Raw genomic sequence first — 24,469 nt, 5'->3', positions numbered from 1 at the left:
TTGCTCGTGTTGGAAATGGGAGCCGTGCGCAGTGCGGGATGACAAGTATTGTCAACCGTACGGTCAGGAGCGTATTTGTACATTAATTTCGCCACCTCTGCGGACATACGGTCCAGTTCTTCGACCGTACGCTAATTTTGCGGTCCTGGAAAAATTCTGGGAATTTAAATCATTTTTTAGCTAGCCTCGGATATATTGCAAAAGAATTAAGTAGGTACGGAAGTATAAAGAAACTGTCCTAATAATTCACATTTCTGATTGTATGTTTTTAATTATTGATTCAAAAATAAAGAAAATAATGTTTTCTCCAAGTCTCCAGCAACTGCTTTGTATAATTGAAAAATTCACAATCTTTATCGCTAGTTTTAAATATTCTTGAACGTAAAAATGTCAATATTGTGGTTGAAACCTGTCTGGTCCTTGAGAAAAAAAAGCACAATCGTGATAATTGTACGACCATAAAATATAAACACCAAATATGTACTCCGCGAAATTTTTCTACGGTCCTAAAAATTTCAAAACACGGTCCATTTTTACTTTGATTACGACCTGTTGCCATTAGAGGGTTGGCAGCGCTGGGGATGAGCGGGCTGAGGGGATGCCACATTTGTGTGTATGCGCGTGTGTGTGCGAGGGGCCTTACTCGCGTGGCCTTATGGATTGAATTATTTCATGTATGGTAAAAGTATACTTTTCAATCCTTCAAATAAAAAAGAAGGCAGGGTCTAAGCCGATTACTTGGCGTGTATCGACGACAAATTTTTATTCAACTTTCCCTTTTTTTTCACCCCCAATTCTCATGCTTCTGTAGCGCGTCTCTTTAACGCGATCCTGGCATTGAAACCAGCAAGTCCGAACTCATCGGCGTATTCAGGCCGCATTAAAGTCTTAAAAATTAGAAGATTATTTCGATGTCAAAGGTATATTGTAGGTTTATTTTCAACCGTTAAGCTGTAAATTTAAATTATCCCAAACTCAGATCAATACCGAAACAACAGCGTTTCTGCATGCGCGAAATTATCGCACCGTGAAAATTATAATTGCATTCGACAACACGTAACACTTTCGAATGACAATAATTGACAAATTACCCTCGTCATCGGTTAGTAAACTTATAACACGATCCTACATCATTTGAAAATCACATCCCGATCGGATTTAATGAGACTTTAATCGTTATACAATTCAATCTCGAGTCCATAAAGTTATTGTAATAAAGTAACACCTTATCGCCTGCGATAATCGTTTCATCGAAGAAACATCTTAAGAAACGATAAAATATTCGTGTGAATTTTCTTCTCGAAATGTTTTTTGTTTCAATTACTCATTTATTTTCTTCTATATAATTTCATCATCGATTTCCTCATTTTACAACAGTTTATACCATAACTATATTATACAAGTTATAACATATCTCACTGAAATAATATATGTACAAAAGGAAACTTAACTTTTTATATCTTCCTTACTAATCACATTATGTATCGTTTCTACCAACACGTTTAACGTAGATATAATTTATTGATCGTCATCTAGTTCAGCATCTTTTCTATGCTCCGTGAGGGATGATAAAGTCTATTGCAGTTTGCGAAAAGGCATAAGGAACACATATTACTGTTTTTCTTTTACAGGCAACGATAGCCGAGCAAGTAAAGTGATGACACGAGGAAACGTGAAGTTTTCGAATAACATTTTATCCAGTATTGCCGCAATTTTTGGCACAGAGTATAAGGAGGCAATACAATAAGACGTATTGTTACACAAGTCGTAAAGTTTTAAAAAAATAAACTAAATATGTGCGTACGTATTTATGTAATATCTGTACATAATTCAGACGTTATAATAAGCTAATGCAACTGTACAATTTTTAACGATAATTGTCTACTTGAAATTGAAAGTCTAAAGTTGCGTAACTTGACTCGTTATTAAATGTACTCGTACGTATGTAATATCAAACTACACGTACAGTCTAGCGCCGGAGAGTAGAAAAATTATAAAAGTACGAAGATCTACAAGATTATTAACGACACGTATAATTTTACGTGTCAAGCTGTAGCTACACTTTCAACCGCACCAACAATCACGGGACGAGCAATTCTCAAGCAAACATTTGAAATTCAACAAAGCTGCGAGTTTCAAATTTGAGTATTCCAATTCCTTTTCTTCTATAATTACAACCTTGCCCCGCGTTAAGAAAAATACATCTTTACTTCTTTCGAATAACTCTAGTGATCGTTACATGTTGACGATCAATTGTGTACCTTTTGAGATGAGAAACTAGAATTTGACTGACATTGAATTTCCTGTATACCTGTTGCGATTATCTTTGATTTGTCTCACGATGCCCTCAATCGCATAGTTTTTCATTATTGCTTACCCACTCAGGATCTGACAACTTTACAACGCCAGATTTCAAGCATTGTTGAAAACATCAGGGTTTGTAATTAATTTTGACTTGATATTTATAAAAAGTCCGATATCCTGTCTCCACTATTCAAAACCCAACTTAACATTTCTTGAAATTAATTTATATATAATACATTTGTGTGTGTGTGTGTGTGTGTGTGTGTGTGGGCTATAACTGATCAGATATAAAACGTACATGACCGACGATTCCGGGAAAAAAAAAGTTCAGTTGGATACTTTCGAAATTACTGTGCAAATTGAAACGATGAATATTTTTTTTAACGTGCTTAAAACTATACAACATACGTACTATATATATATGCGTGCGTGTACAATATAATTATTATTCTTTTAATCAGAGGCCACTCGCGTTATAAAACAATATAATATATAATACTTTTCGAATAGAATTGTGCGTGTAACAATGCGTCAACCATGTGGCAATAATAAATATACAACTTATGATATCATTTATTTATTATCTTTTAAAAAAATTCGTTTCATCATAACAAAACGATCATCGTCATAATTAATTTTCAACAACTGTCGAAATATACGTAATACCTATACATAAATAATATAGATATTACAGGTATACAAACATATACTGTGTGTATTATATGTATAGGTATATGGGTATATATATCTGTCACATAGACGTAACAGATGATATTAATACAAATATAATTGTGTCTTGCCACAAGTATGGAACTAGGTTCGTATATCACGAAGGGCGAGTTAACTTGGCGAGTTTATAAACATTGAACTTACTGCCAGTCCTTGACCAAATTGGTACTGTGATATTTTCATGGAAAACGAGGCGAGGCTTATCCAATTTTCATACATCCGTTAATCTCATACCCCCATAGTCAAAAACAAAAAAACCTTATAAAAAATATTGGGCTAGTGTAGTCGTAAACCGATATATTCTGCAATTAACAATGACTTACATGCTATGTTTTCGTGTTTAAATAAATTCCCGTAGCATTTAGCCGGTGGTTTTATATCATTTGTTATTTTTTTTTTTTTTTTAATTTTTTTATACCTTTTATTTTTGAAGACTGACAAACGGGGCGAGGATCAGAATAGAAATTCAATTATACACGGATGAATTTCAGGTGTCAATTTAAAGAATCATATAGTTAACGAGGTATACGTATCTTGAAAACAGGCTCTGTTTCTCAGAAAAGTACAAGTTTTGCAGTTTTCGTTAAATTAATTTTTCCCACTTTGCTGTTACTCGCAATTCCGATTACATAAGAACAAAAATCCTGGACATTGACCATTGACTTTCACTTCGTATCGAAAGTTTCGAAAAAAAAAATAAAAATTTTATACAGTAAGGTATAAAGGAAGATCTTGTGAATTTTCAAATTTAGCGCAAATAACAGCGAACAGTGGCGTTGCAAAATATATTTTCTGAAGAATTAGATCAGTCCGTTTCGAAGATGCGAATATACGACCTTAAACGATGGAAGATGTGCTGTATACAAAAAGGCACGAAGAAAAGTAGTTTCATTTTTTGCATTCTTTCTTTTTTTTTTTTTTGGTTTTGCTTTGCTTTTTTTCATCTAATGCATTTGTCGACGTACGCTATATATATAATATAGGAGAGTGATCGAGTAAATATGCTAACTATAATTTACATACGACATAACATATACAGAACAATATACTCTCTCTTTATTTTTCAGCTTCAACACTTCTATTCTTCTCATTTCCTTGCATATAATTTTATTTGATTTCACCCTTTCCTATCTTTCTTATTTAGTATTACGTTTTTATTTCCTACTATATTTTATCCCACACCATATTTATATACATATGGATATTATACAGTATTTGATTGTTACATTTGGCAATTCGGTATCAATCGCAATTTACGAAAGTCAAGACGCGACTTTTATAACAACAATAACATAATACTCCATTGCGTATAATCTATCGTTTATTCTCATCTTTTCCTTATATTTTTTACACTCTTTCGATTATTCATCTCGGTTGGTTCACCCTGATTATAGGATTAATCTATTTAGAACACGATTCGCATGGTTGAGAAACGGAGAACGAAAAGCAAACACAAACAATCCGTTCCTGTGATTTCGAGCGAGGAATTGACGAGGAGCAAAAAATAAAAAAATAAAAAACTTCAACAACGAAAGAAAAATGAAGAGGATAATTGTTTTCACAAGCGATAAGCAAGTTTTCGAACGTTCAAATTTTGAAAAGTGTGCAATGTTGGCCCGTTAGAAAATTTTGTACAGATTACGAGAAAGTCATATAAATTCGTCAGAGTGTCCGCAGTCGAACGTTTCTCGTTTTCATTTTATATCTAGATGTAGGTATACTGCGTAGGTATACGAGGACATCGGACATTCCTGATTTTTTAATTTAAAAGTTAAAAATTTTTTTTTCTTTCCTTCTATACGTGAGATAATAACAAGTGAATTTACCGTTCACGTTTTCTAGGCCAGGCCAATTAATTGAGCATGCTTCAATGTGTGTTTTTTTGTACGTGTTCAATGTCTACAACATATATATTATGCGTATGCGCGACGATGACAGCGAGATGCGAAAGACACGTTTCTTTCCGTTCCTTCTTTTTTGCAGACCTACATTACGGGGGCAAAAATAAATCACGCAAATTCCGCTGAGCTGTAAGACGGTGAGTTTCGAATCGCGCGGTATATATCTATGCATAACGCGTATTAATAGTACACGTTTCAGATATGGCGTGTACACACAATGTGGTGGTGGCAGACTCTTAGATTGGCGCGACGACTCGAGAAGGCCGTGCGAAATATGCGCGCGAAAACTTTGCACAGCTTGCGCGAATATACATACTTACATATAATATATTGCAAGTAGGAAAATTAATTCCAAATTTCAATTTCCAGGATATGCGATCTGATGCAGCGAAATTTACACCTTCGTACGATGGTGGTCGTAATGAAGTTGCGGTTTATTACATGGATTATAAGTATTCTCAGTTATTTTATCGCAATTTCGTCGGTATGGCAAATTGAAGATCTGAAATCACTTTGGGGTGAAAAAAAAGTTTATTAAAATTATAGAATATTGGCGATGAATAAGGTGAGGCTCGCGTCTTTTAGAGGTATGATTTTTATCTTCTTTCGGTTTGCTTGATTCCTGCGTGTTTCCTTTTTTCTTAGTATTTCTGATTTTTTTGCTTAGTTACAATTGTCGTGTTATCGATTTTCGGATTAATTAACGTTATATAACTAAATTAATTTCACATTTTTATAAATATTTACACCTAACTACACGTTTTACAATAGTATTATCATTATCATTCAAACATATCTCACTATAGAACAATAGTTTTTTTTTCATATAATATATCTCTGTTTCTCACTTTGAGTTTTACACGTGTATAATACAAAAAAAAAAGTCATAAACGGAAATGAAAATATTAGGACAGAGAGAGCCAATCATCGACTCGTTAAACCTGATCTCGAATTAAAAAATCAGATCTTTCGCGTTTTCAAACTTTTACGAACAATTCCTTGACCAGTGAAGCAAAACTATTAAAAGAAAAAAGAAACGTGAAAAATCTTGCAATATTCGCGACGCAATCTGTCCGCGACCCCGCGTTCAGGTCAGAGATCAGCTTGAAGATTATCGGATGATGAAATCGAGAGTTTGGAATGTCGAATCGTGTGGTTGGACTCTCTGATGTAAACAGTACATAGTACCTACTATACGAAGAGTTACAGACACATACAGTTATACACCCAATTTACAAGATACACAAATAGATCCAATATACGGTACATTCATATATGTATAACGTATAGGTATGTACATATTCATCCGAGTTAATACGCTGCTGCAGGTACCTCCATGTGTATAATATGCTTGCGGTTACATATGTCTATACGAATGTGTATATATGTATATATATATATATTCTGTGCTTTACATACGCATATACGTTGTGTATTTACATTATAATAATAATAATAATACGCGAATCGCCGTTCATTACGTACGTTCTTGCGCAATTTCTTCTTTTTTTTTTAACACGGATTGAAACTTACGATTTACATAATTACACGATTTACACTGACCGCTATAGTTGTTTCATTGAAATCATACATTAAGGAATCGACACAACTCTCTATACGTGTTTCATTGCGTTTGTAATATACTTTAGCTATATGGGAATTATTTTTTATTAGTACGTTATATCATATTACTTTTTACTTTCTATATTACACGTCATGTATACATGTATATGTATATCATACGTATCGTGTGTGTATATATATATATATATATTATTATATAGTTAGGTATATATATATTATATGTCATGTATCGAATTTTCATTATTATTATTATTATCTAAAAAAATTATAAATAGGCTACCGTATCAGCCCAACCTGGGAGTTTACGGCTTTGATTATCATCACGTTTGTACAAAAATAATTACTTATTTCCATATTATAGTGATTTGTTTTCTTTTGTTTTTCATATTAATATTATCAATATTATTACTTTTATTCTCGTCTCTCCCCATCCTAAACAAGTTTATTCTTACATTTATATATTACACACCATCAATTCATTTATTGCAGGAATATTTCGTCGTGTTATATCAAGTGTCTGTTTGTATTTTTGTTGGATCCGATGCCCGATCAATGCACTCTCTTTCTTTCGGAACAACAGCTTTTTCGAAATTCAAACGTTTTCACCGATCTTCTTTCAAGGAAATTTTATATTGCGGTAAAATTGTTGCTGACTTTAATGCGGTGTCGATGGATTACACGGGGAAAGAAAGAAACAATTTAAATTTAAAAAAAGAAATACCTTTACAAGTTGGCTTTTGAATTTCCCGTAACGTATAACGTGCCTTGTACACATTATGTATACCCAACTATAAATGTAACACGCTGCGAGATGCATACATAATATTATAAAAGGTGGAACACGCAAGTCGTAAGCTGCTAATGGATCGCGGGGAAAGTTTAGCGATGTGTTCAGGAGGGAATTTATGTGCATCAATAACAGACCAGACAGTCGATGGAACGGAAGGCGTAAAATCTGCGGATCATACGCCCTATTTCCTATTTCATAATTTTCTTTTCCTTTTTTCTTATCATTATTATTCTTTGTTCGTTTTTCAAAAGTTAGGGGAGCGAAAATGAACAACGCGGAGAACTTGGTGAAAATTTGTGCACAATGTAAGGGATTCGTTTGTCGCGGGTGAAATTTATCGTTGTTATCAGCGCGGTATGTGTGGGAATATATATATAACAGACGGGAATTCCTATTCCGGATAGACGAGAGCACGGTCGCAATATCAAATATTTCCAATACCGAACAGCTCCTCACCCTTGGATTCCAACCGACGCGGAATCGCGTTGCGGGGGTTGAGAGGGTGGTAAGCCTTCTTAACCCAAGGACCGCATCGCCCCAATCCCAGAAGCTCTTTATGCTCCACCCGATGTCGGCATTATTGAAAATAGTTCCGGGACACCCGCGTCCGACTAGCCTCAGCCGAATTGTGCTTGCGCCAGTCGAACTTGTCGCGGTTATAACGGCTCGATTCCCTTCGTGCAAAAGTTGCGGGATTCCCACGTGTTCGACAATGCAAAGAAATTTTCAAGCGACGCGGGTGAAAAGTTGAGAATGAAAAAGAAAGAATTTAAATAATCACCTGTTAAAATGACAGAGCTGATTGTGAGAGCACGCGAATATTTTTTGCATAATTATGTGCACTTTCGTTTATGCGCGTGGATTGCAATGAGAAAAATTTCATTCGTTACAGTAACTAGAAAAATTGTTGGAATTACGAAAAATGTGGTACACGTAACCATTTTGCGCTATTGCCGATCTTTTTTTTGGTAACTGCAACGCAAAATCAGCTTCTGAGGTTTGCTCTACTTTTTTAGTTAAACAAGGCTTTGACGTCAATTTATTCTTGCACAAGCATTAAATTTTTGCAAAAGTTACAAGAAAATATAGTAACAGTGATCGTAATGAGAAAGAACAGTAACGCATACTAGACTTTCCGGTAACAGCCATAAAAATATTTTTCATTTTCTACCTAGAACTATATTTTTCGATTCTGGTAAAAAATGAAAATAGTTGAGGACTGAGCGTTAACCGGAACTAAAAATTTCTCTCAGTGTTGTGAATTATACACGTGTTGCAACCTCATCGCAACGATTCAATCATCCGGGTATAGATAAATGAGAAAACCAGTGTTGGTGTGTCGCGTGTATCGCGTTAATTGCGTAATGTAATATTAGTGTACGGTTTATTGCATAGTAATGCTGTTTCATGGCGATTATTCAATTTTTCTCATTTTCTCCCCCCACATTTTTCAGCATTAACAAATTATCTTCACTTCGTTTTAATGCCGCTACGTATTACACATTATACAATATTATTTCGTTAGACAGTCTTGAACAACGACGCTAAATGATTATATATACAGTGAGGGTGGCCAAGTTTTCAAGAAAATCTTATTACGCATGAAGTCGGGTGAAACTGTGGCGTAATCAACATATATACTTCTCTTTACGAACGAAACGAATTTACCCAAAGTATAAAGTCATTGTCGTTAATTCAATTCTTCGCCGAGCAACAACAAGGGATGTGTTTTTTATATCCGTCTTCTTTCTCAGCGTAACATAATCTGCGGTATTCCGGTAAATTTATCCCGCAGTTTCAATCATACGGGTAGCTACGTGATGAGCATTTTTTCATCGGTACAGGCGGGTACTTTATAAAAAAAAAAAATATAAGCGTATATTTTCATACCTATAGTTTATTTTTAACCGAGGAAAGTTTTTTCCACCCCAGATAGCGGCTGTACGCATAGTTGGAAGAAAAATATATACCTATATGTATGCGTATAGAGCGTGGAATTTGTTCGGACTGAATTCAATTAGCATTTACCCCTACAGGCCACCCCACATATATGCGTATGTAATGTATGTAATGTATCTACACATATTATACGTATTTGAAAATATCCTGCAGGATCGAATTTACGTACAGTTAATGCAGGGAGGCGAAGTCTGCGACAATAGGGCGAAATTTTTCATAAAAAGGTAAAATAGCTTGAAAAAAGAAACAAATTTTTTCCCATCAAAAATAACAATTGAAATATATATCTCTTTACCTCTCCGCCATTTGCGAGCGATACAATTTCGTTCGTCTGTCGTTCGTTTTCGTCCTACAATACCCTCCGGTTTTAATTTTTTTTTCTACATCATTTTCTCTTCATCCCGAATATCTGAATTCAGGAAAACATGATCACATCGATGTATCGTACATACCATGTGCCTGTGTATATATATATATATATATACACATAATACAAAAGAGGGGTAAATCGTGTGCGTCGCATCGACTGCGAGAGATATTGTACGTACCCTAAATTCAACCCTGCGAATTGCCTGTGCACGAATAAATGTAATTAAAAAAGCGTCTCCTGGGACCAGGCGGGCGGCGCGGATGGCAGAGTTACCGGGGGCCGATGCCTCAGCTCTATCGGGGGTGTGTGAGGCGGCGACTCGGTGCTGTTGCTGCTGCTCGTCGTTGACGCCGTGGGCGGCGATCTGACAATATCAACGTCTTCCATTTCTTCCCAGTATTACACATTCTCTTCACATTGTTCATTACTTCAACGCTAATTTTCACGGGCGATTTTTCCCTCGTAAGATTCTCAATTTTATAATTAAACAACGAAGGGGGGTTGACCATACTGTGACGTTATTTAAAATCGTGCGCATTTGTGCTTTTACGTAGTTAGGTAGTCCGAACAGAAGTAACATTTTTGTATTACGTAATTGAGGGGAAACAGAATGAAAGTTTAATTTTTATTTCAAACTCTACTTCGTCCTGGTTAGAAAACAAAATTCAATTCGCACCTTGTTTCACATATGTAAATTGTGCGAGTAACTTCGAACGGCGAAGTCGAGTGTGTAGAAATGAAGCTGCGACGCGGAATGATCAACCCCCGAAACAAGGAGCTTATTGCACGTTGAAAGAAAAGAATTTGAAAAACATGGAACGTAAAATACTCGGTATACCTCACCTCGGCGTCTCGACGGAAGCGCTGATCGTAAGGCAGGTTCTACAGGGTCTCGGAGGCGCGCTGGCTCGTCGCCTGGGCACGCAACCAGCGGCGCCGTCCCATCTTTCCGGTAGCTGTCTCCGCCTGGGTGGAACCCTCAAGAATCGTCGACAGCTCGGCCCCGGAGTGTCGGAGTCCGTCGAGAAGCCCGAGACCTCGTCCTCGGTGTCGAGGCACTCGCAGTCCTCTCGCATAACGTCGAGCTCTTCCTCGCCGAGGAAGACTGAATCCGAACCCAGTGACCTGGAGTCCGGGTCGGGCGGGTCGACGCTACCCATCGAAGCCAAGGGCGCCCGACGACCCGGGGGACCCATTCCCATCGCCCCGGCGTAGAGGCCAGCCTCGCTTCCGCACGGGGACATGTCGGGGGTCGGCTGGATCACCTGCAGCGTTTGGCAAAAGGAGAGGAGAGATTTATGGGGGGTGGGACGGAGGGGCGGAGGATCGAGAGACGGGGGCGAATTTTTCACCGTCCTAGATATTTCAGGGTCAAGTCGCGAACTTGAAAACTTTGGGCAGCTTTGTCGCCTGGAAATATTTAGCATTTATCGAGTTGTATTATATTCGTAAGGTAATATCACACACGGAGGTCTCACCGAAAGCGCAAAAATGGAAAATACTCGAGCCGATAATGAAAAAAGCTTGGTTATCGATTCATCGTTTCAAATCGCTTCAAAATTACGAAGAAAGATTAGTAGATTCGCTTTCACTTTAGGATGGTTCGTTTTATTCTTAAGATTGTTTTCCAAGTTTTTTCCGAAAAGCTTATTTTTACAATTCAACCACTTTTAAGTGATTAATTTGATTTTTCAAGGTTGCTCTGTGTTGATTTTGTACAACCGATGGCAATAACGAATTGAATGTCAAATAAGAAACAGTCCTCTGAATAGCATGAATCGTTGTACAATTAAATGAAACGAATCGATTTCAAATCGTGTATCCGAATCAAAGGTTTTGTTAACGAATCCATTATTTGCTGTCTTTACATGTTTAAAAAGATCTTCGTAGCTTACGAATATAATAATGTGACCCAATGTACGACTATTTCATAATGGAATGATTAAATTCCACGCGTTCCGGTGCAAATTTTGCAATTTATCCTCTGTTCAATTAGAGTCCGTACATATGTTTGTACAACATTTGTATTAAACTGGTAAAAAGTCTGTAACTTGTCTCTATGAAAATCCTTGTAAATCATATGCGAATTTTACTTGTTTCACGTGAAATTTGTGAAACTTTTGTATGATTCGAGCAGAGTTTGCCAGAACTCACATTTATGTGAGACAAACCTTAAACATGGTCGAATATTTTTCAAAGTGACGTGTGGTGTCAAATTTTTATCCGCCGGAATAAAACTCACATGTAATTGTATGTACAAGGATTTTTATAATTTAGCTGATCTCTCTCAAACTGATATCTATACAAGACAAATCTCTGTAATTATACAAATTGGGCCACTATTGTAATGAAATGTCAATATCTCGTGAACAAACTCCAAATGCGGAAGATTTAATCAAATATAACTGGCTTATCCCGATTCGTAACAGCCCCGAACTGATTCAATTTCCCAGAAATTCTACAGTCTGAGCGTCGAAGCTATTTTACGAGGTACGTTTCGTACGAAGTATAACGAGGGAAAAAAGTTTGTGACGTGAAACTGCAGGACCGAGACTCGTGGACTCCGGATGATATTTCCGGCTTGATATCAACCGAAGCGGAAGTTCCACTCTGGCGCCTCACGGTGTATATTTATACCCTGGTTTTCTAACAAATTGTAGCGAGACGTACGTAAAGTTTGAGGGTGGGTAACTCAATTTAAGTTTCTTAACAATTTTTTATACGCCTATCTTGTACAGGGGAAGTTTTGGTCGGTTAGAATGAGATTAACCAAGTCAGGAAAAAATACCCTAGAATACGGATATTCAAAGCCAAGTATAATCTCTGAGCGAGAATATAGATTATAATTATTGGCCGAATTTTTTATTCTGAATTGAGAGATTTAGCAGAAGGATATTTATAGAGTTACGAAGTATTCGGATTATCTTAACGACGTGGTTTTCTTAATTTTCTTCTTTTATTTTCTTTCTCATAACGCGTTTAAATTCTTGTCGCAATATTGCGACAAAATGGAACCAAAGCACGTTATTTGCACAGAGAGCAAAGCTTGCGGAATTTTTTTTTTCATCGCATTCCATGTTCCATGGGGACATTTTATACTGGGCTGTATACATATAAAGAGCGACTGGTCCACCGCTAGGAAATAGAGACAGAAATTCTCTTCCCGATGTTTTTAAACTTCTTAAATCCGAATGTCTGAAGGCGGGAATTTTTCAATAAGAAATCCTCCGGATTGCAAAGTAGGTAAAAATCTGCTTTCAAGTTTATAATACACCAACGCTGTGTCTCGGTTCGACGAGGATGTGGAATGTCGAAGCCTTATAACAATGTACACGCGTATCCTCGGTTATTTCATGGAAATATCAGATGGCCAATTTAACGTAGGACAAACCCGCCTGCGTTTATGCAATTAAGACTACACTTCAACAAAATCCGCCTACACTTCGACAACACGAATTACATCGTACCAATCGGTATTCGTCTCATTGTTCACGATCGACCGACTCCTCCACTCTCCAACGAATCGTCTAACCGTGAAACAAATGCCTATCGGTAAAATGTACACCGAGTTGCCGAAATGCAGGCGCTTCTCGTTATATTGTACCCCGAATTGCATAAACGCAGGCGCATTTATCTAATTCCACTGATTCGCCCACGAAATAGTATCCCTGAAGAAAAAAAAAAGCGAGAGGCTTATTCCTTCCGTCGAATAAGCTTCCCTTATCTTGTCCACCGATATAGATGTAAAGTGGAACCCGAAAATGGAGGTCTCACCTGGATGTCGATCGGGTAGTAGAGATCCCAGGGTTCGTCGTAAGCGGCGTGCCTGGGGAACCTAGAAGGCGGTGGAAGGCATGGCATCGTCATGGCGGATCCTCTTCGCTCGAGGTAGCTACTTGCCGTGCTGCTGCAGGTGACGGAACTGCAGCGACGATGATCGCCCGAAATTGCTAACCGTGGATGTCGCATCGGGGGCGCAAGAAGAGCGTCGTATCCGCCGCCTCCGCCGACCGACGCAAACCTCGGAACCGCGGCAGCGCGCGACGAGCTCGCCTGTGGAAGATATTACAAAACCGTCGTGTATCTTGCCCGCCTTTTTTTTAAAAATTTTCAAAACTCTCCCACCTCTCGTCGAGGAGGTTACTGCCGAGAAATTGTACCGACTGGCTGAGAATGAGCTGGATTTACCTCGACGCACAAGGAGCGCCTCGGCCCGCGGTCCGGCCTTGGCGGTAACCTGGCGATCGCCTCCAAGGCTGCTGCAAGCGCCCTTTCCTCGGCCTCGGCTTCCGCCACGGCAGCCGCCGCAGCCGCCGTGAGTTGAGGGTCCTCGAGCTGCTTGCTGGACTTACATCTGCATCGAGGGGAGAAGAAGATAATTGGGAGAGTATAACGAGCGTTTCTCTTCGTGCCGAGAGTTTTCCTGCAAAACTCACCACTCGTTGCGAACCCCAGGAGACAGGCAACGGAAGCTGACTTTTCAATACGCGTGTAGGAATACAAGCGCAGCTCCGGTTGCCCATCCGCTGGGGTTGAGTGGAACAAAAATGTAGCTTCGGTCGGATGTGGTGACGTTTTGATTGGTTTCAGTCGGACAATCTCGATGCGTCGATTGATCGTTTACGGAATATTAAGAAGACGGGGTTCCCGTACCTGCTTTTATACACAACGAGTATGACCATCAGACCGAAGAATCCCCCGAGGGTAGCGGCGATGCGAACGCCGGTCATCACGTCGTAAGTCTTGTAGAACTCGATCTTGAGCTGTTCTCTTTCGCTGAGGGTCGGCGGCGGCTCTGGGACCGACGCCACCTTCGGTGATCCCATCGTCGTCGCCGACGGCCCCGTCGTCCCCGTCGCGTTGCTACCCACGCTCCCCATCCCTGGAAGTAAAAAATACAAAAGCACCGAATAAATAACGAGTAACAATCGACCTGGCGACGATTAGCAATTCTAAAATGAGCTATTGCGGGGAATGAATTCGGAGATGAGGCTAAGCGATCTGCAGCAGATGGTTCCAGGTCAATTGCGCGATTAAATGAGTACAGAAAACTTAGCGCAAGCTGTGAGGTTTTAGTTTTTTCACATCGAATCGATATACAGGAAAAAATACAAGGAAAGAGGTCGCTCGAAATTAAATATCGCTCGGTTAGAATAGTGGGGTGATTTTTTTTTTTTTTTCTTTTTGCCACCTAATGTGCTTTCCTGCCTTCCTGCAATAATGGACCAAGTTCCAAATGCAGGTCAAACGCGACTCGCAAACCGTCGTTGGAATCTTTGTCGTTGTCAAATCTCCTCCGGAGTCATTTCCAGCTACGTGGTTTACGAGTAACTGTAAAACGGCCGCGTACATCATCCGCAATAGTTAGAGTGTGCCGGAGAGCACTTGTCTATCGATCCTCGTTCCCATACATCCGCAAGTGTAGATATCGCGTACACGTATACGATACAACGTGACACACGCGTCGCGTCGCGGAGCCTGGATCACGGTAGATTAAAATCGAGGAGCGACGTCGAGTGGGGAATGGGAAAACAAACGCGTCAATCTCAGCTGTGTATATATAACCGACGGGAGGAGAGGGAATAGTGGCAGATATGCCAGGTCGGTGGAGAAAAACGGAAACGGAAGGAACGTCGGGGGGAAGCCGAGGGATCGAATGGCCATTTTATCAACCCCCAGCCACCAGGCATGACCCGGTATAGAAGATATTAAGAAGTTTGCGGCGTGCGAACGGTGAAACTTTATTATGCGTCTCGTAGACTTATCGTTATTTTTTATTCACGGTGTTTTTATAGCAATCGTCGGATTGACGATCGGACGTAACGTTAATATGACCAAATGTAACAGCACGATTTGTTCTTGATCGGTTGATGAGCTACCGAAAGACCCGAAATTAAACGAAGTAAATAGTTCAAGATCGAGCTGGGGAGGCGGCGGAGACGAGAATGGAAAGAAGGCAAAGATAGAGCGGAAGTGGAAGTAGTCGATACCGTGCAGGGCTCGAGGGTGCCCCTTGCTTCCGGCACTTCGCATCGATCAAAGATTGAAGGACTGGAAAAAATCAAGGAGCGAATTGTTCCGTCGAGATCTCTTGCCACGGCAGTATCTAACGATTGAAAAAATGAGAAGCAAGGTGAATGGATGAGTGAAAAAATGTATATGATAATAAGAAAAAATAAACACCGCAAGGCGACAAACAGCCAATCGATAGTCTCCACCCATTGGGACTCTCTCTCTCTCTCTTTCTCTCTCACTCTCTCTCTCTCTCTCTCTCTCTCTCTCTTTCTCTTTGCAGAGGCTTTGTCCGGGCACACTTCTAGCACTCTCCATTCCCGGTTCCTCTTAGTCACGCACAATAAAATAAAGAACACCGAATAGGTGCAGGTTCCCGCTTTTCCGCCTTCGTACCGTCTCTAGCTTTTTCACCTAAATTCTTTACTCCGCAGCTTCGCGCCAAGGCTGAAGAAGCGGAACGAGGGGATATTCACTCGGCGTACGAAACCGATCCTGATCCTTTACGGGGTCGAGTAATATCGCCAGAGGTGGATTACAACCGTAATACGACCGTGTAATTCGCAGCGTGTAACATGGATGGAAATCCAGACGCTTAAAGACGAGAGAAGCACCAAAATTTCACTCCCTTATTTCGGCTCTTACTTGATTAGGTTTTTACTAGAAAAAAAAAATAAATAAATAAATAATTCAATTTTTATATACAGTACGTTTACGAAGCAGAGAAACATAAAAAATAATCGGGCCCTATTTTTCTGTTTCGTATTTTTGTTTTAGTTTCGCTGACTTTCTGATATATCCAACTGAGAGATTGGGTCAGTATGGGTGAGGTAATATTTTTTACGTTTTCAATCCGGTGTATTTGTCTTTATTTTCATTTAATCGATAAAAGAACGAATGCTACCTAATTATTTTCAGATTCTTCTGCTTTATTCGCGAATAAATTTTTTCGCACGCGCAAAGACCGAATTCTCAATATATACCTACTCGATTCAATTTCTCACGTTTCGTCACCCTGGCTCATTTGCATTGCGTATTAAAAATTCGAGTCGTTTTACGATGATATTTCTACATTACGTATGCGAAAAGAAAAAATTGTGATTCGCGTTTCGTGCAGAACAGGGACAATGCTGTACCAATTACAAAGCTGCATCTCTTTTCACAGAGAAATGAAAAACCGACAATCCTCATACATCAATATTGTCCGTCAAATATCGTTACCCGCTAATGTCCTCTGATACATCGATTTACACCGATGTGGGATTTTAACGCGCCTCTGGACGATGCCCGGAACCGCTGTTCAACTGCGTCAAAATATTGACGACTGTACGATGAGAGGTAGCAGCAGGAGCCGTGCACCGTACCGGATGCAGGAGCAGAGCCCCTGGGCTGATTCGGTTTCGCGATATTTCATCATGGCCGCAACGAAACGTCGAGTGCTTTTACCCTCGCGGCTACTTTTACCCCGCATTATACGCACCAAGGGCTGAACAAGCACCGCGCGCGCCCCAAAAATTCTCCATGTAACGACGCTGTTTGTTTCAACCCACACCTCGTCCTCGTTTGCAAAAATGAAAATAATAACAATAATACCCTCGGTTTTAAGAGAATACCTGTGTACCTAAAAAGAAAATGTACGTAATTCGAAGAGCCGCATGTATGTGTCGTTGTGAAACATTCTGTTAGCTCAGTTTTGTCTCAAAGTATAAACGAATTACCGTTGTATTTTCAAGTCAAATTAAGCAAAATTTTATATCCGAGTGATGTTTCGTTTTTTATCATTGGAAATGAAAAGAACGAGGGTTTGACCGTCGTAGAATATACATTAAGCCAATGGTATTAAAGCCCTCTAAAGCCTGCAAAACATTCGATTTTCTACAAGGGTTACAAGTTGTTTGGAAAATTTTTGAACGATGATAAGAAAAATTACGAAACTTGCAACCTACGCCAACGATTTCTACAATACGCTTGAGGATGAATAGCCTTGCCACCACACAGTCCGCATCAAAAGTTAGGGACAGAGACAGAAACCGTATAAAAAATCTCTAGCATTGTGATTCGCGGCAACGACAGTGAACGTTAATTTGACAACATGCCTACCGTGCAGTAGAAATGAATCTGAGCATATTCGACGGACGCAACAGTTAACGGTAAAATGCCGCTGATTTAGGAAAATCTTTAATTATTATAACGTTCGAAAAGGATTGAACTCTGTTGTCTTTGATCCGGTTCTGACGTTTTTGGGTTCATAGTATTCACCGTAGTCCCCCAGGGATAGAATGAAAAAATGAAGTAACCAGTTCCTTTACAGATTCTTTCTCGTTTCCGGTGACGAGCCGATTCGCTCTGACTGAAAAAACAACCATGCAGCTGAAGCAGACCAAAATTTTTCTCAAACAAATAAAGAAAATCAAAAAGAAAAAAGAAAACCAACAGAAAAGAAAAGACCGGTAGGTGATTCGCGACGAAGCGAACGAAATATTCCATCCCTCGGCACTCGCAGCCCTTTGGTGTTTTAAAAAGCCGCTCTCTGACCTCGGGTCATCGTCTGCGGACAGGGTTCGTGACGTAACTCGGAGGGTCAGGGCCTCCGGCGGAACCGGGTTGCAGCAGCCGTCTTGGCGGCGGCGGCGGTTCATCCTGGCGACCTCCCGACCTGGCGCCCTGACGGCTCGCCGCCGCTGCGGGAGGCCGCCTCTCCTCTGCCCGTGTTCGCGTATTGATTCCCCTCCCGAGCCTACTGCAGCCCCCGTTATGGGCCGCCTCTCTCGGTCCCCCGCGTTGAGGTCACGTTGGGTTCGCCGAGGAAGACGGCGCGACGACGGTGAAACCGGAGGTCCAAATTCCGCGATGAACCGGCGGACGGTGGTGCAGGGTTGGACTTTTAAAAAGAAACTTCGACGATGCTGCCGATGCGTTGCCGAGTCGAGCTAAAGATTTTTGTCATTTATTTGTACCAGTGTGTCGTCATTTTTATTCACTCAAAGTCAAATCACGTATTTTATCGTACGAAGTTTACCTTAATTTTTTCGAGATTGAAGAAAATTTAGTAATTATTCTTTGATTGGCGGGAAATTACTACGCTTTTGTTGTTTTTTCTTTTTTTTTTTTGGTAAAACATTTGCCAAATTTTGTTGCAGGAGAAATTATACGGGCCGATTACGGCGTCACAATTAACAGTGTAGGTATAAGTTGAGCTTTTTGCCAAGTTGATGATATTGCGAAATTGTGTAATGATACATTTACGATAAATTGTTGTCGAGTTTCGCCCGGGGAGCTGCTGCAACGTTATAAATTATAAGGGAAACTTTTAATTGAGCCGTGTGCACAGGTGAGTAGAGGTATGAACAAGATCGTAACTACAGGCTATATTAACAGGGTATTTTTGAAGATGTATGGAACTTATACTTGTAATCGAATTCACTGTATGTTTTGATCAATATTCTGAAATTGAGATTCACACATTCGCGTATATCTTGCACTCGAGAAGAAAAAGGTTGTGTTTGTGGCTAATTTCTGTTTTCAAATAATTTCGTTGAGCTTTAGACGAATTGATTAATTTTTTTTTATCGATCGACTAAAAGGAGAAAAAGAAAAAAACTCGGAAAGAAGTAATCGATGAAAAATGTTCTGTTAAATAAACGAAAGAAAAAATACGTTTTTCTTTAAACAGTAAAGAAATTTTCGGCAAGGCACGTTCAAAAAAATGACTTTAATCTCTCCGTCCGACTCGCAGTTATTCGATATGAATTTTTCTCCCAGGCGCCTCGGTGCAAAGGAGGAAATTATGATCATAAAGGTAAGAAATGAAAACAGGGAGAGAAAAAACACGGTGGTTGGATGCACAGAATTCTTTTTTTCTTTCTCTTTTCGCACATTTTGAACGCCCGTTTTTCGTCTAACGTTTCGCGGTTTTGTTCGCGAAAATGTAAAAAAAAAAAGAAAAAAGAAACACGCAACGAGAAACGAGAAGAGGGACAAAGCCGGAGTGGATAAAACATCGGATAGCTCGTAGATTAGCGAGCACAAACCGAGTCGGTGGCAACTGGTAGTCAACGTCGAGTACGACGAGTCTACTACAAAGCCGATTATCGTCGGACGGGTGACCCGTCATTAGCCGTATAGTTCTGCGGCGGTCGGAGAGTGAATCGGAGGATCGAGGAAGACATCTCGAGGAGATGAAGCAGCCAAATCCGGCGTAAGGTATTGTCCCGAGATTAGCAGTGGCTTATCTTCCTCGAAATATCCCCGCAGTTTCACGACTGGGTGTGAATGTGACTGGCGATTTGGTAACTGGGATTAGGCCTCGAGGTGACGCGTTTCGAATCGTGGATATTATACCGCTGATATTCGACGGGGAAATCAATAATATCTTGACTCCGGTGTCCAATTAGAGGGGGGGGGGGGGGGGGGGGGGGGGGGGATTTTTAGCGTTAGGTTTGAAACACCGGGCGCGGTTATAACTCACGAATCCTGCGCAATCGCGACTCGATCTCGGCAGGCAAATTTTTCTTTCCCGTGTCGTATCGGTCGCCAATATGCTTCTGAAAACAGACCGGGTACATATTATACATTATAAATTTCGGCACGAGAAAAACTCGCGGACCTCCCTTCGCATATATACTACAAATATTTGTCTTCTTTCTACGCGTCGCTCGAAGAATAATGTTTGGTGTATTAAAATATCGCGGTATTTTATAGATGGAATGGTAGCGGAAAATACGGGAACAGAATGATCACAGTACGTGCGTTATACGCGACTTTGATTTCAATGAATCGCCCCTTTGAATGAAACTACTATGCAGCTTTTAGGCGTCGAGTAATAGTCGATCAATCAAAGTCGGACCAGACGGAAAATCGGTATACGTACGTGTATAAGACCCATCTATAGTTGGACGTGACGTGGCTGTGCGCAACAGTTATTTCGTATAAAAGTAAAGATCGTTCCACAGGGTTCGGACATAAATGACGTTTCCGAATTCCTGAAGCAATAACTCTTCGCAAATTCGATTTCCGATACCATAATCGGACGCGACAGCGTCAATCGGATCAGAGAGCGAGACAATCGGAGGAAAAAAATAAGATTTGACCGCGGGCAAAACTCCGGGGATTGCCCGCTTCGGATGTCCGTTGAAAAAAAAAAAACGCGCCCCTCGATCAATGCTGAAATATTGACAGGGTGTATCGCGAAAGCCGGCAGCCGAGAGACGCGAGGAGAAAAAATGTTGAAGAAATCACCTGTCGGACAAGATGTAAAACGAACTTGACCTCGTGACCTTGTTCGTTGGATGCGCGTCTTTGAAGATACGGAACGAGGCGTGGGTCCATTTTAATCTCCAATTTGTTCTCCGCAATCGGAAGAATTTTTCGCAGGAGATCCGTTTTCCCGTTCGCCGTTCACTGCGGCAAAATCGGCTATGACAAGCGGATAATTGATAAGTTAATTAACGGTGTACAGAGCGGCGGATTGATATTGGAAAATATTGGAAAAGCCCGTCCGCAGCGCTGCGCTCTCGTTGCTGTACCTCGAAATTTACCAACTCGCACGTATTGCTTTTCCTTCGAACAAGCTCGATTGGCAACTCCAAAGCGGAAAGCCATTCCGCAACACAGATATGCCTGCGCACACAGTCGAGTTCGCGGCCGCGAATGAGATGAAAGAACAGCCGGTACAGTGTACAATGTGGATTTTCTTTCGACAAAAAATTGAAGGAAGCGCAGCTTTTTCATTGTTCCACCTACACTCGTCGTGCGCACAAACGCGTCGTATCGCCCATACTTATTGCCAGTCTGCGCGAACACACGCGCAACGTGCCACTCTGTTTGTTCTCTCTGTTTTCGCACAAGCGAAACGCTCACATTTATATATGTATCGTGTTCGGCGCCAGAGAGCAGAGGAACTTTGAAAAAAGCCCGTCGACGAGTCTTTGTAAATCGTTTCCCTTTCTCCGACGACAAAAACAAAGATCAAAAATTTGCATGGAAATGCAAATTCGATACTCGAATGTTTCTTTTTCCTTTCCCGTAGGCGAAACGGGACACAGATTAGGTTTGTGGTTCGACGGTTGTACTTTTTTATTCTATTCCTTGTTTCTCTTTTTCATTTTAACCGCACAACTTCCTCCGAATACTTTCACGAAACGAGCGAAAGCGCAACTGGTGAGCTTTTCGTTAGACGGCTGAAACTTTTGCGAAGGAAAGATGAGAACGACGACTAGGAAGATATTCGCGTGGGAAAAAAACCGCTCCTTGATATTTATCGAGAACCTTGACGGTCGTCCGTCGAGCAAAGCGTAAGTGCGGACTGTTCGAAGGCGGTGAAATACAACGGCGACCCGCGGCTGCTCCGTCGCAGAATTTATGGGGTCGGGTAAAGCTGCGAAGGGTAGCGTTGGGCAAGCTGCTACCACCAGAGGAGCAAAGAGGCGGTGGTTCCCCTTTTGTCGAGAGGCGGGAAAACGTGGAACTGCAATTTTCTAGGGGAAGGGGGGGGGGGGTCATTTTAACGCGGAACGACGAAATGGAACGCGGTGCAACTCCGGCTGCTGCAGCCTCGCCGACGGATCAAGGTCAAGTCGGATGAGCGAGAGGGAGAATTTTCCGCATACCTGATGTCACGGATAAATTAGGGAAATATCTGGCCAACCGGGAGGCTCCGGGCTGCGCCGTGATAATAATAGAGCGGCGAATGTAATCAAACAGATCCCTACAAAGCCAAATATACAAAGACCCCCGCTTTCGCCCCGCCTGCCGCGACTCCGAGACCCTCTCCTCGGTCCTCGTACTATCAACTCGCGCAATAATTGGCCCTGGGTATACACGTACAGCTGTACTCACCTCCTGCAGCAGTTCTCATCCCACAGATCTCGCATTATCTATATACAGTATACACGTATAATAGTTATGACGTGGGTCTCGGCCGGGATTCAAGAGCTTCAAAGAAGTTGGGAAAAATCCTGAATTCACCGTTGCGGAATTATTTTTGATTTATGTGGCAAAATAATGGTAACACTCGAATTTGATATCGCGGTGAAAATTTTTTCGTAACATTAATTCAATCTGCTATTCCAAGGTCCGATCTTTGCTTTTTTGCGAGTCCCTTTTTGCAGGTAAGAGGTTCGCTCGTTTGTCTTGAAGGATGTGTTTTTCGTCCCGGTATTTTTACTTGCGGTATTTTTTTTTCTGCTTCCTCCTCTTTTTCTTCCTCTTTTGGCTAGCCATTAATTTTTAACCCGTACTTTTACCCCTTCGGCGATATTCTACACGTTGCCGAAAAATTTTCCTGCGACAGCAACGTCGCATGAGGATGGAGAACGGAGCTACGCCTGAATACTTGCCGCGTGTTATATGGAAAAAAGGTGCATCTTTCACGTCCGCATTGGGCAAATCAAGATTCTGCACGTTCGAGTAACCCCTTTTGAATAAAATAATCAGTGTTTGGTCTGCGTTTGCAGAATCTTTGCCCCGTATATACATGCAAGTATATAATAATCGTACATACCGCATGTACGGCAGGAAAAGCGGTTTAAAAACAGACCGAGGGAAAAGACTAAACGGATTTTCTTTACAGGTTTTATTCAACGATTATCTCAAAGGCTCCGTCGCATCGTCAGAAGTAGATACTGCGAAGCCAGAAATTGAATGATATTACATACAATCTCGAGAGACGAATATGTATACCTACGCCTGTGAAACGACCGTCACGAGGGAAAGAGGAAAAATTCGAGATTACGAAATTTCCTGTATTATACCCAACGTGGCTTACCAGTCGTTAAGATTTATCGTCGGTCTGTACGAAGCAGAGTTTTTGAATCATTTTTCCGTCGACTTGTTATACGGCTCTAATTTACCTCATCCTCGGTTTGGCATAACTCACGCAATTCTCCCCGGAACGCGAACCGCAGACAATCGCCAACAGGTCGCTGAACATGCTCGCCGTTAAATTACCATAATTTTCACGATTCGGGTAGATATTTTTTCTACTTTCTTTTTCGCGCGGAGCTCTCATCTCTTCTGCAGCCCGGAGGCGCAATATTGTACTCGCCGATTTCCTTGAAGATTTGAAAAATCCTTGCGAACCTTACGTATAAATACATATTGTATATACGCATATATTATAAGCCTAGTGAAAAATGCAAAACGTGTAGAGATATAGCCGCCACGCACAAGGTCGGACCGAAAGTTATTATCGGAAAATCAATCACAAGTGTGGTGTATTATATATACATATATGCGGATGAGCGGATGAGCGGAGCCCCCGTTCCATACGTATATATGTATGTATTAGGGTATACTCGTATATATACGTATATTTTTTATATATTCTCACTTGTTGAATATCGGAAAGTGAATAAATTGGCTTGGGCTTGGGCTGCCGGTGCAGGTGGAGAGAGAAGAAGAAGAAGAGAGAAAAGAGAGAGAGAGAGAGAGAGAGAGAGTGAAGCCCGCGGTCGATCGACCAACGGCTACGCTTCTTGCCGAACTAAATTTAAAGTCAGCGATTATCCCGCTCAAGGTATAATGCGCCATGGCGCTTCGGACGACTGGTTTTACGTCATTTTAAAAGCGGCTAAATAGTCCCACCCGTCGAGCTTCACGGGCAATTAACAAGCGGGGCGGTTCACCCTTGCATACAAGAGCTCCTCGCCTGCTCAACGAGGCAAATTTTACCGGGCACTTTCCTTCCATTCGGTCCGTTGTCATCCTTCTTCTCCGCAGACGAATATTGCGGGCTTAAGAAACCAGAGAACTGGGTAGTAAATCACTCCTCGTCTCTCACCTTCGCATACCTTTTCACATCGTTGTATCATTTCCGGAATT

The 24,469-nt window shown here is 40.9% G+C and overlaps 1 protein-coding gene across 4 annotated transcripts in view; it reads right to left on the bottom strand.

Moving 5' to 3' along the window:
- Window positions 1–8,497: 8,497 nt before the first annotated feature.
- The window catches only part of LOC124307021 (uncharacterized), a 100,674-nt gene continuing 84,702 nt past the window's right edge, over window positions 8,498–24,469 (bottom strand). For 3 of the 4 annotated variants that reach the window (XM_046768302.1, XM_046768301.1, XM_046768300.1), the window contains exons 4-8: window positions 14,291–14,519; window positions 13,826–13,991; window positions 13,412–13,690; window positions 10,481–10,902; window positions 8,498–10,001 (exon numbers count right to left, since the gene is read on the bottom strand). In XM_046768302.1, coding sequence (XP_046624258.1) covers window positions 9,860–10,001; window positions 10,481–10,902; window positions 13,412–13,690; window positions 13,826–13,991; window positions 14,291–14,519 — 1,238 coding nt within the window. In that variant the 3' untranslated portion in view covers window positions 8,498–9,859. The remainder of the gene's footprint in view (window positions 10,002–10,480; window positions 10,903–13,411; window positions 13,691–13,825; window positions 13,992–14,290; window positions 14,520–24,469) is intronic. The other variant, XM_046768303.1, reaches the window with a different exon arrangement.

Source organism: Neodiprion virginianus, chromosome 6, assembly GCF_021901495.1.
Source record: "Neodiprion virginianus isolate iyNeoVirg1 chromosome 6, iyNeoVirg1.1, whole genome shotgun sequence".
Lineage (NCBI taxonomy): Eukaryota > Metazoa > Arthropoda > Insecta > Hymenoptera > Diprionidae > Neodiprion > Neodiprion virginianus.
The sequence above is the reverse complement of the archived record's forward strand: the minus strand, read 5'-3'. Positions and strand labels throughout refer to the sequence as shown.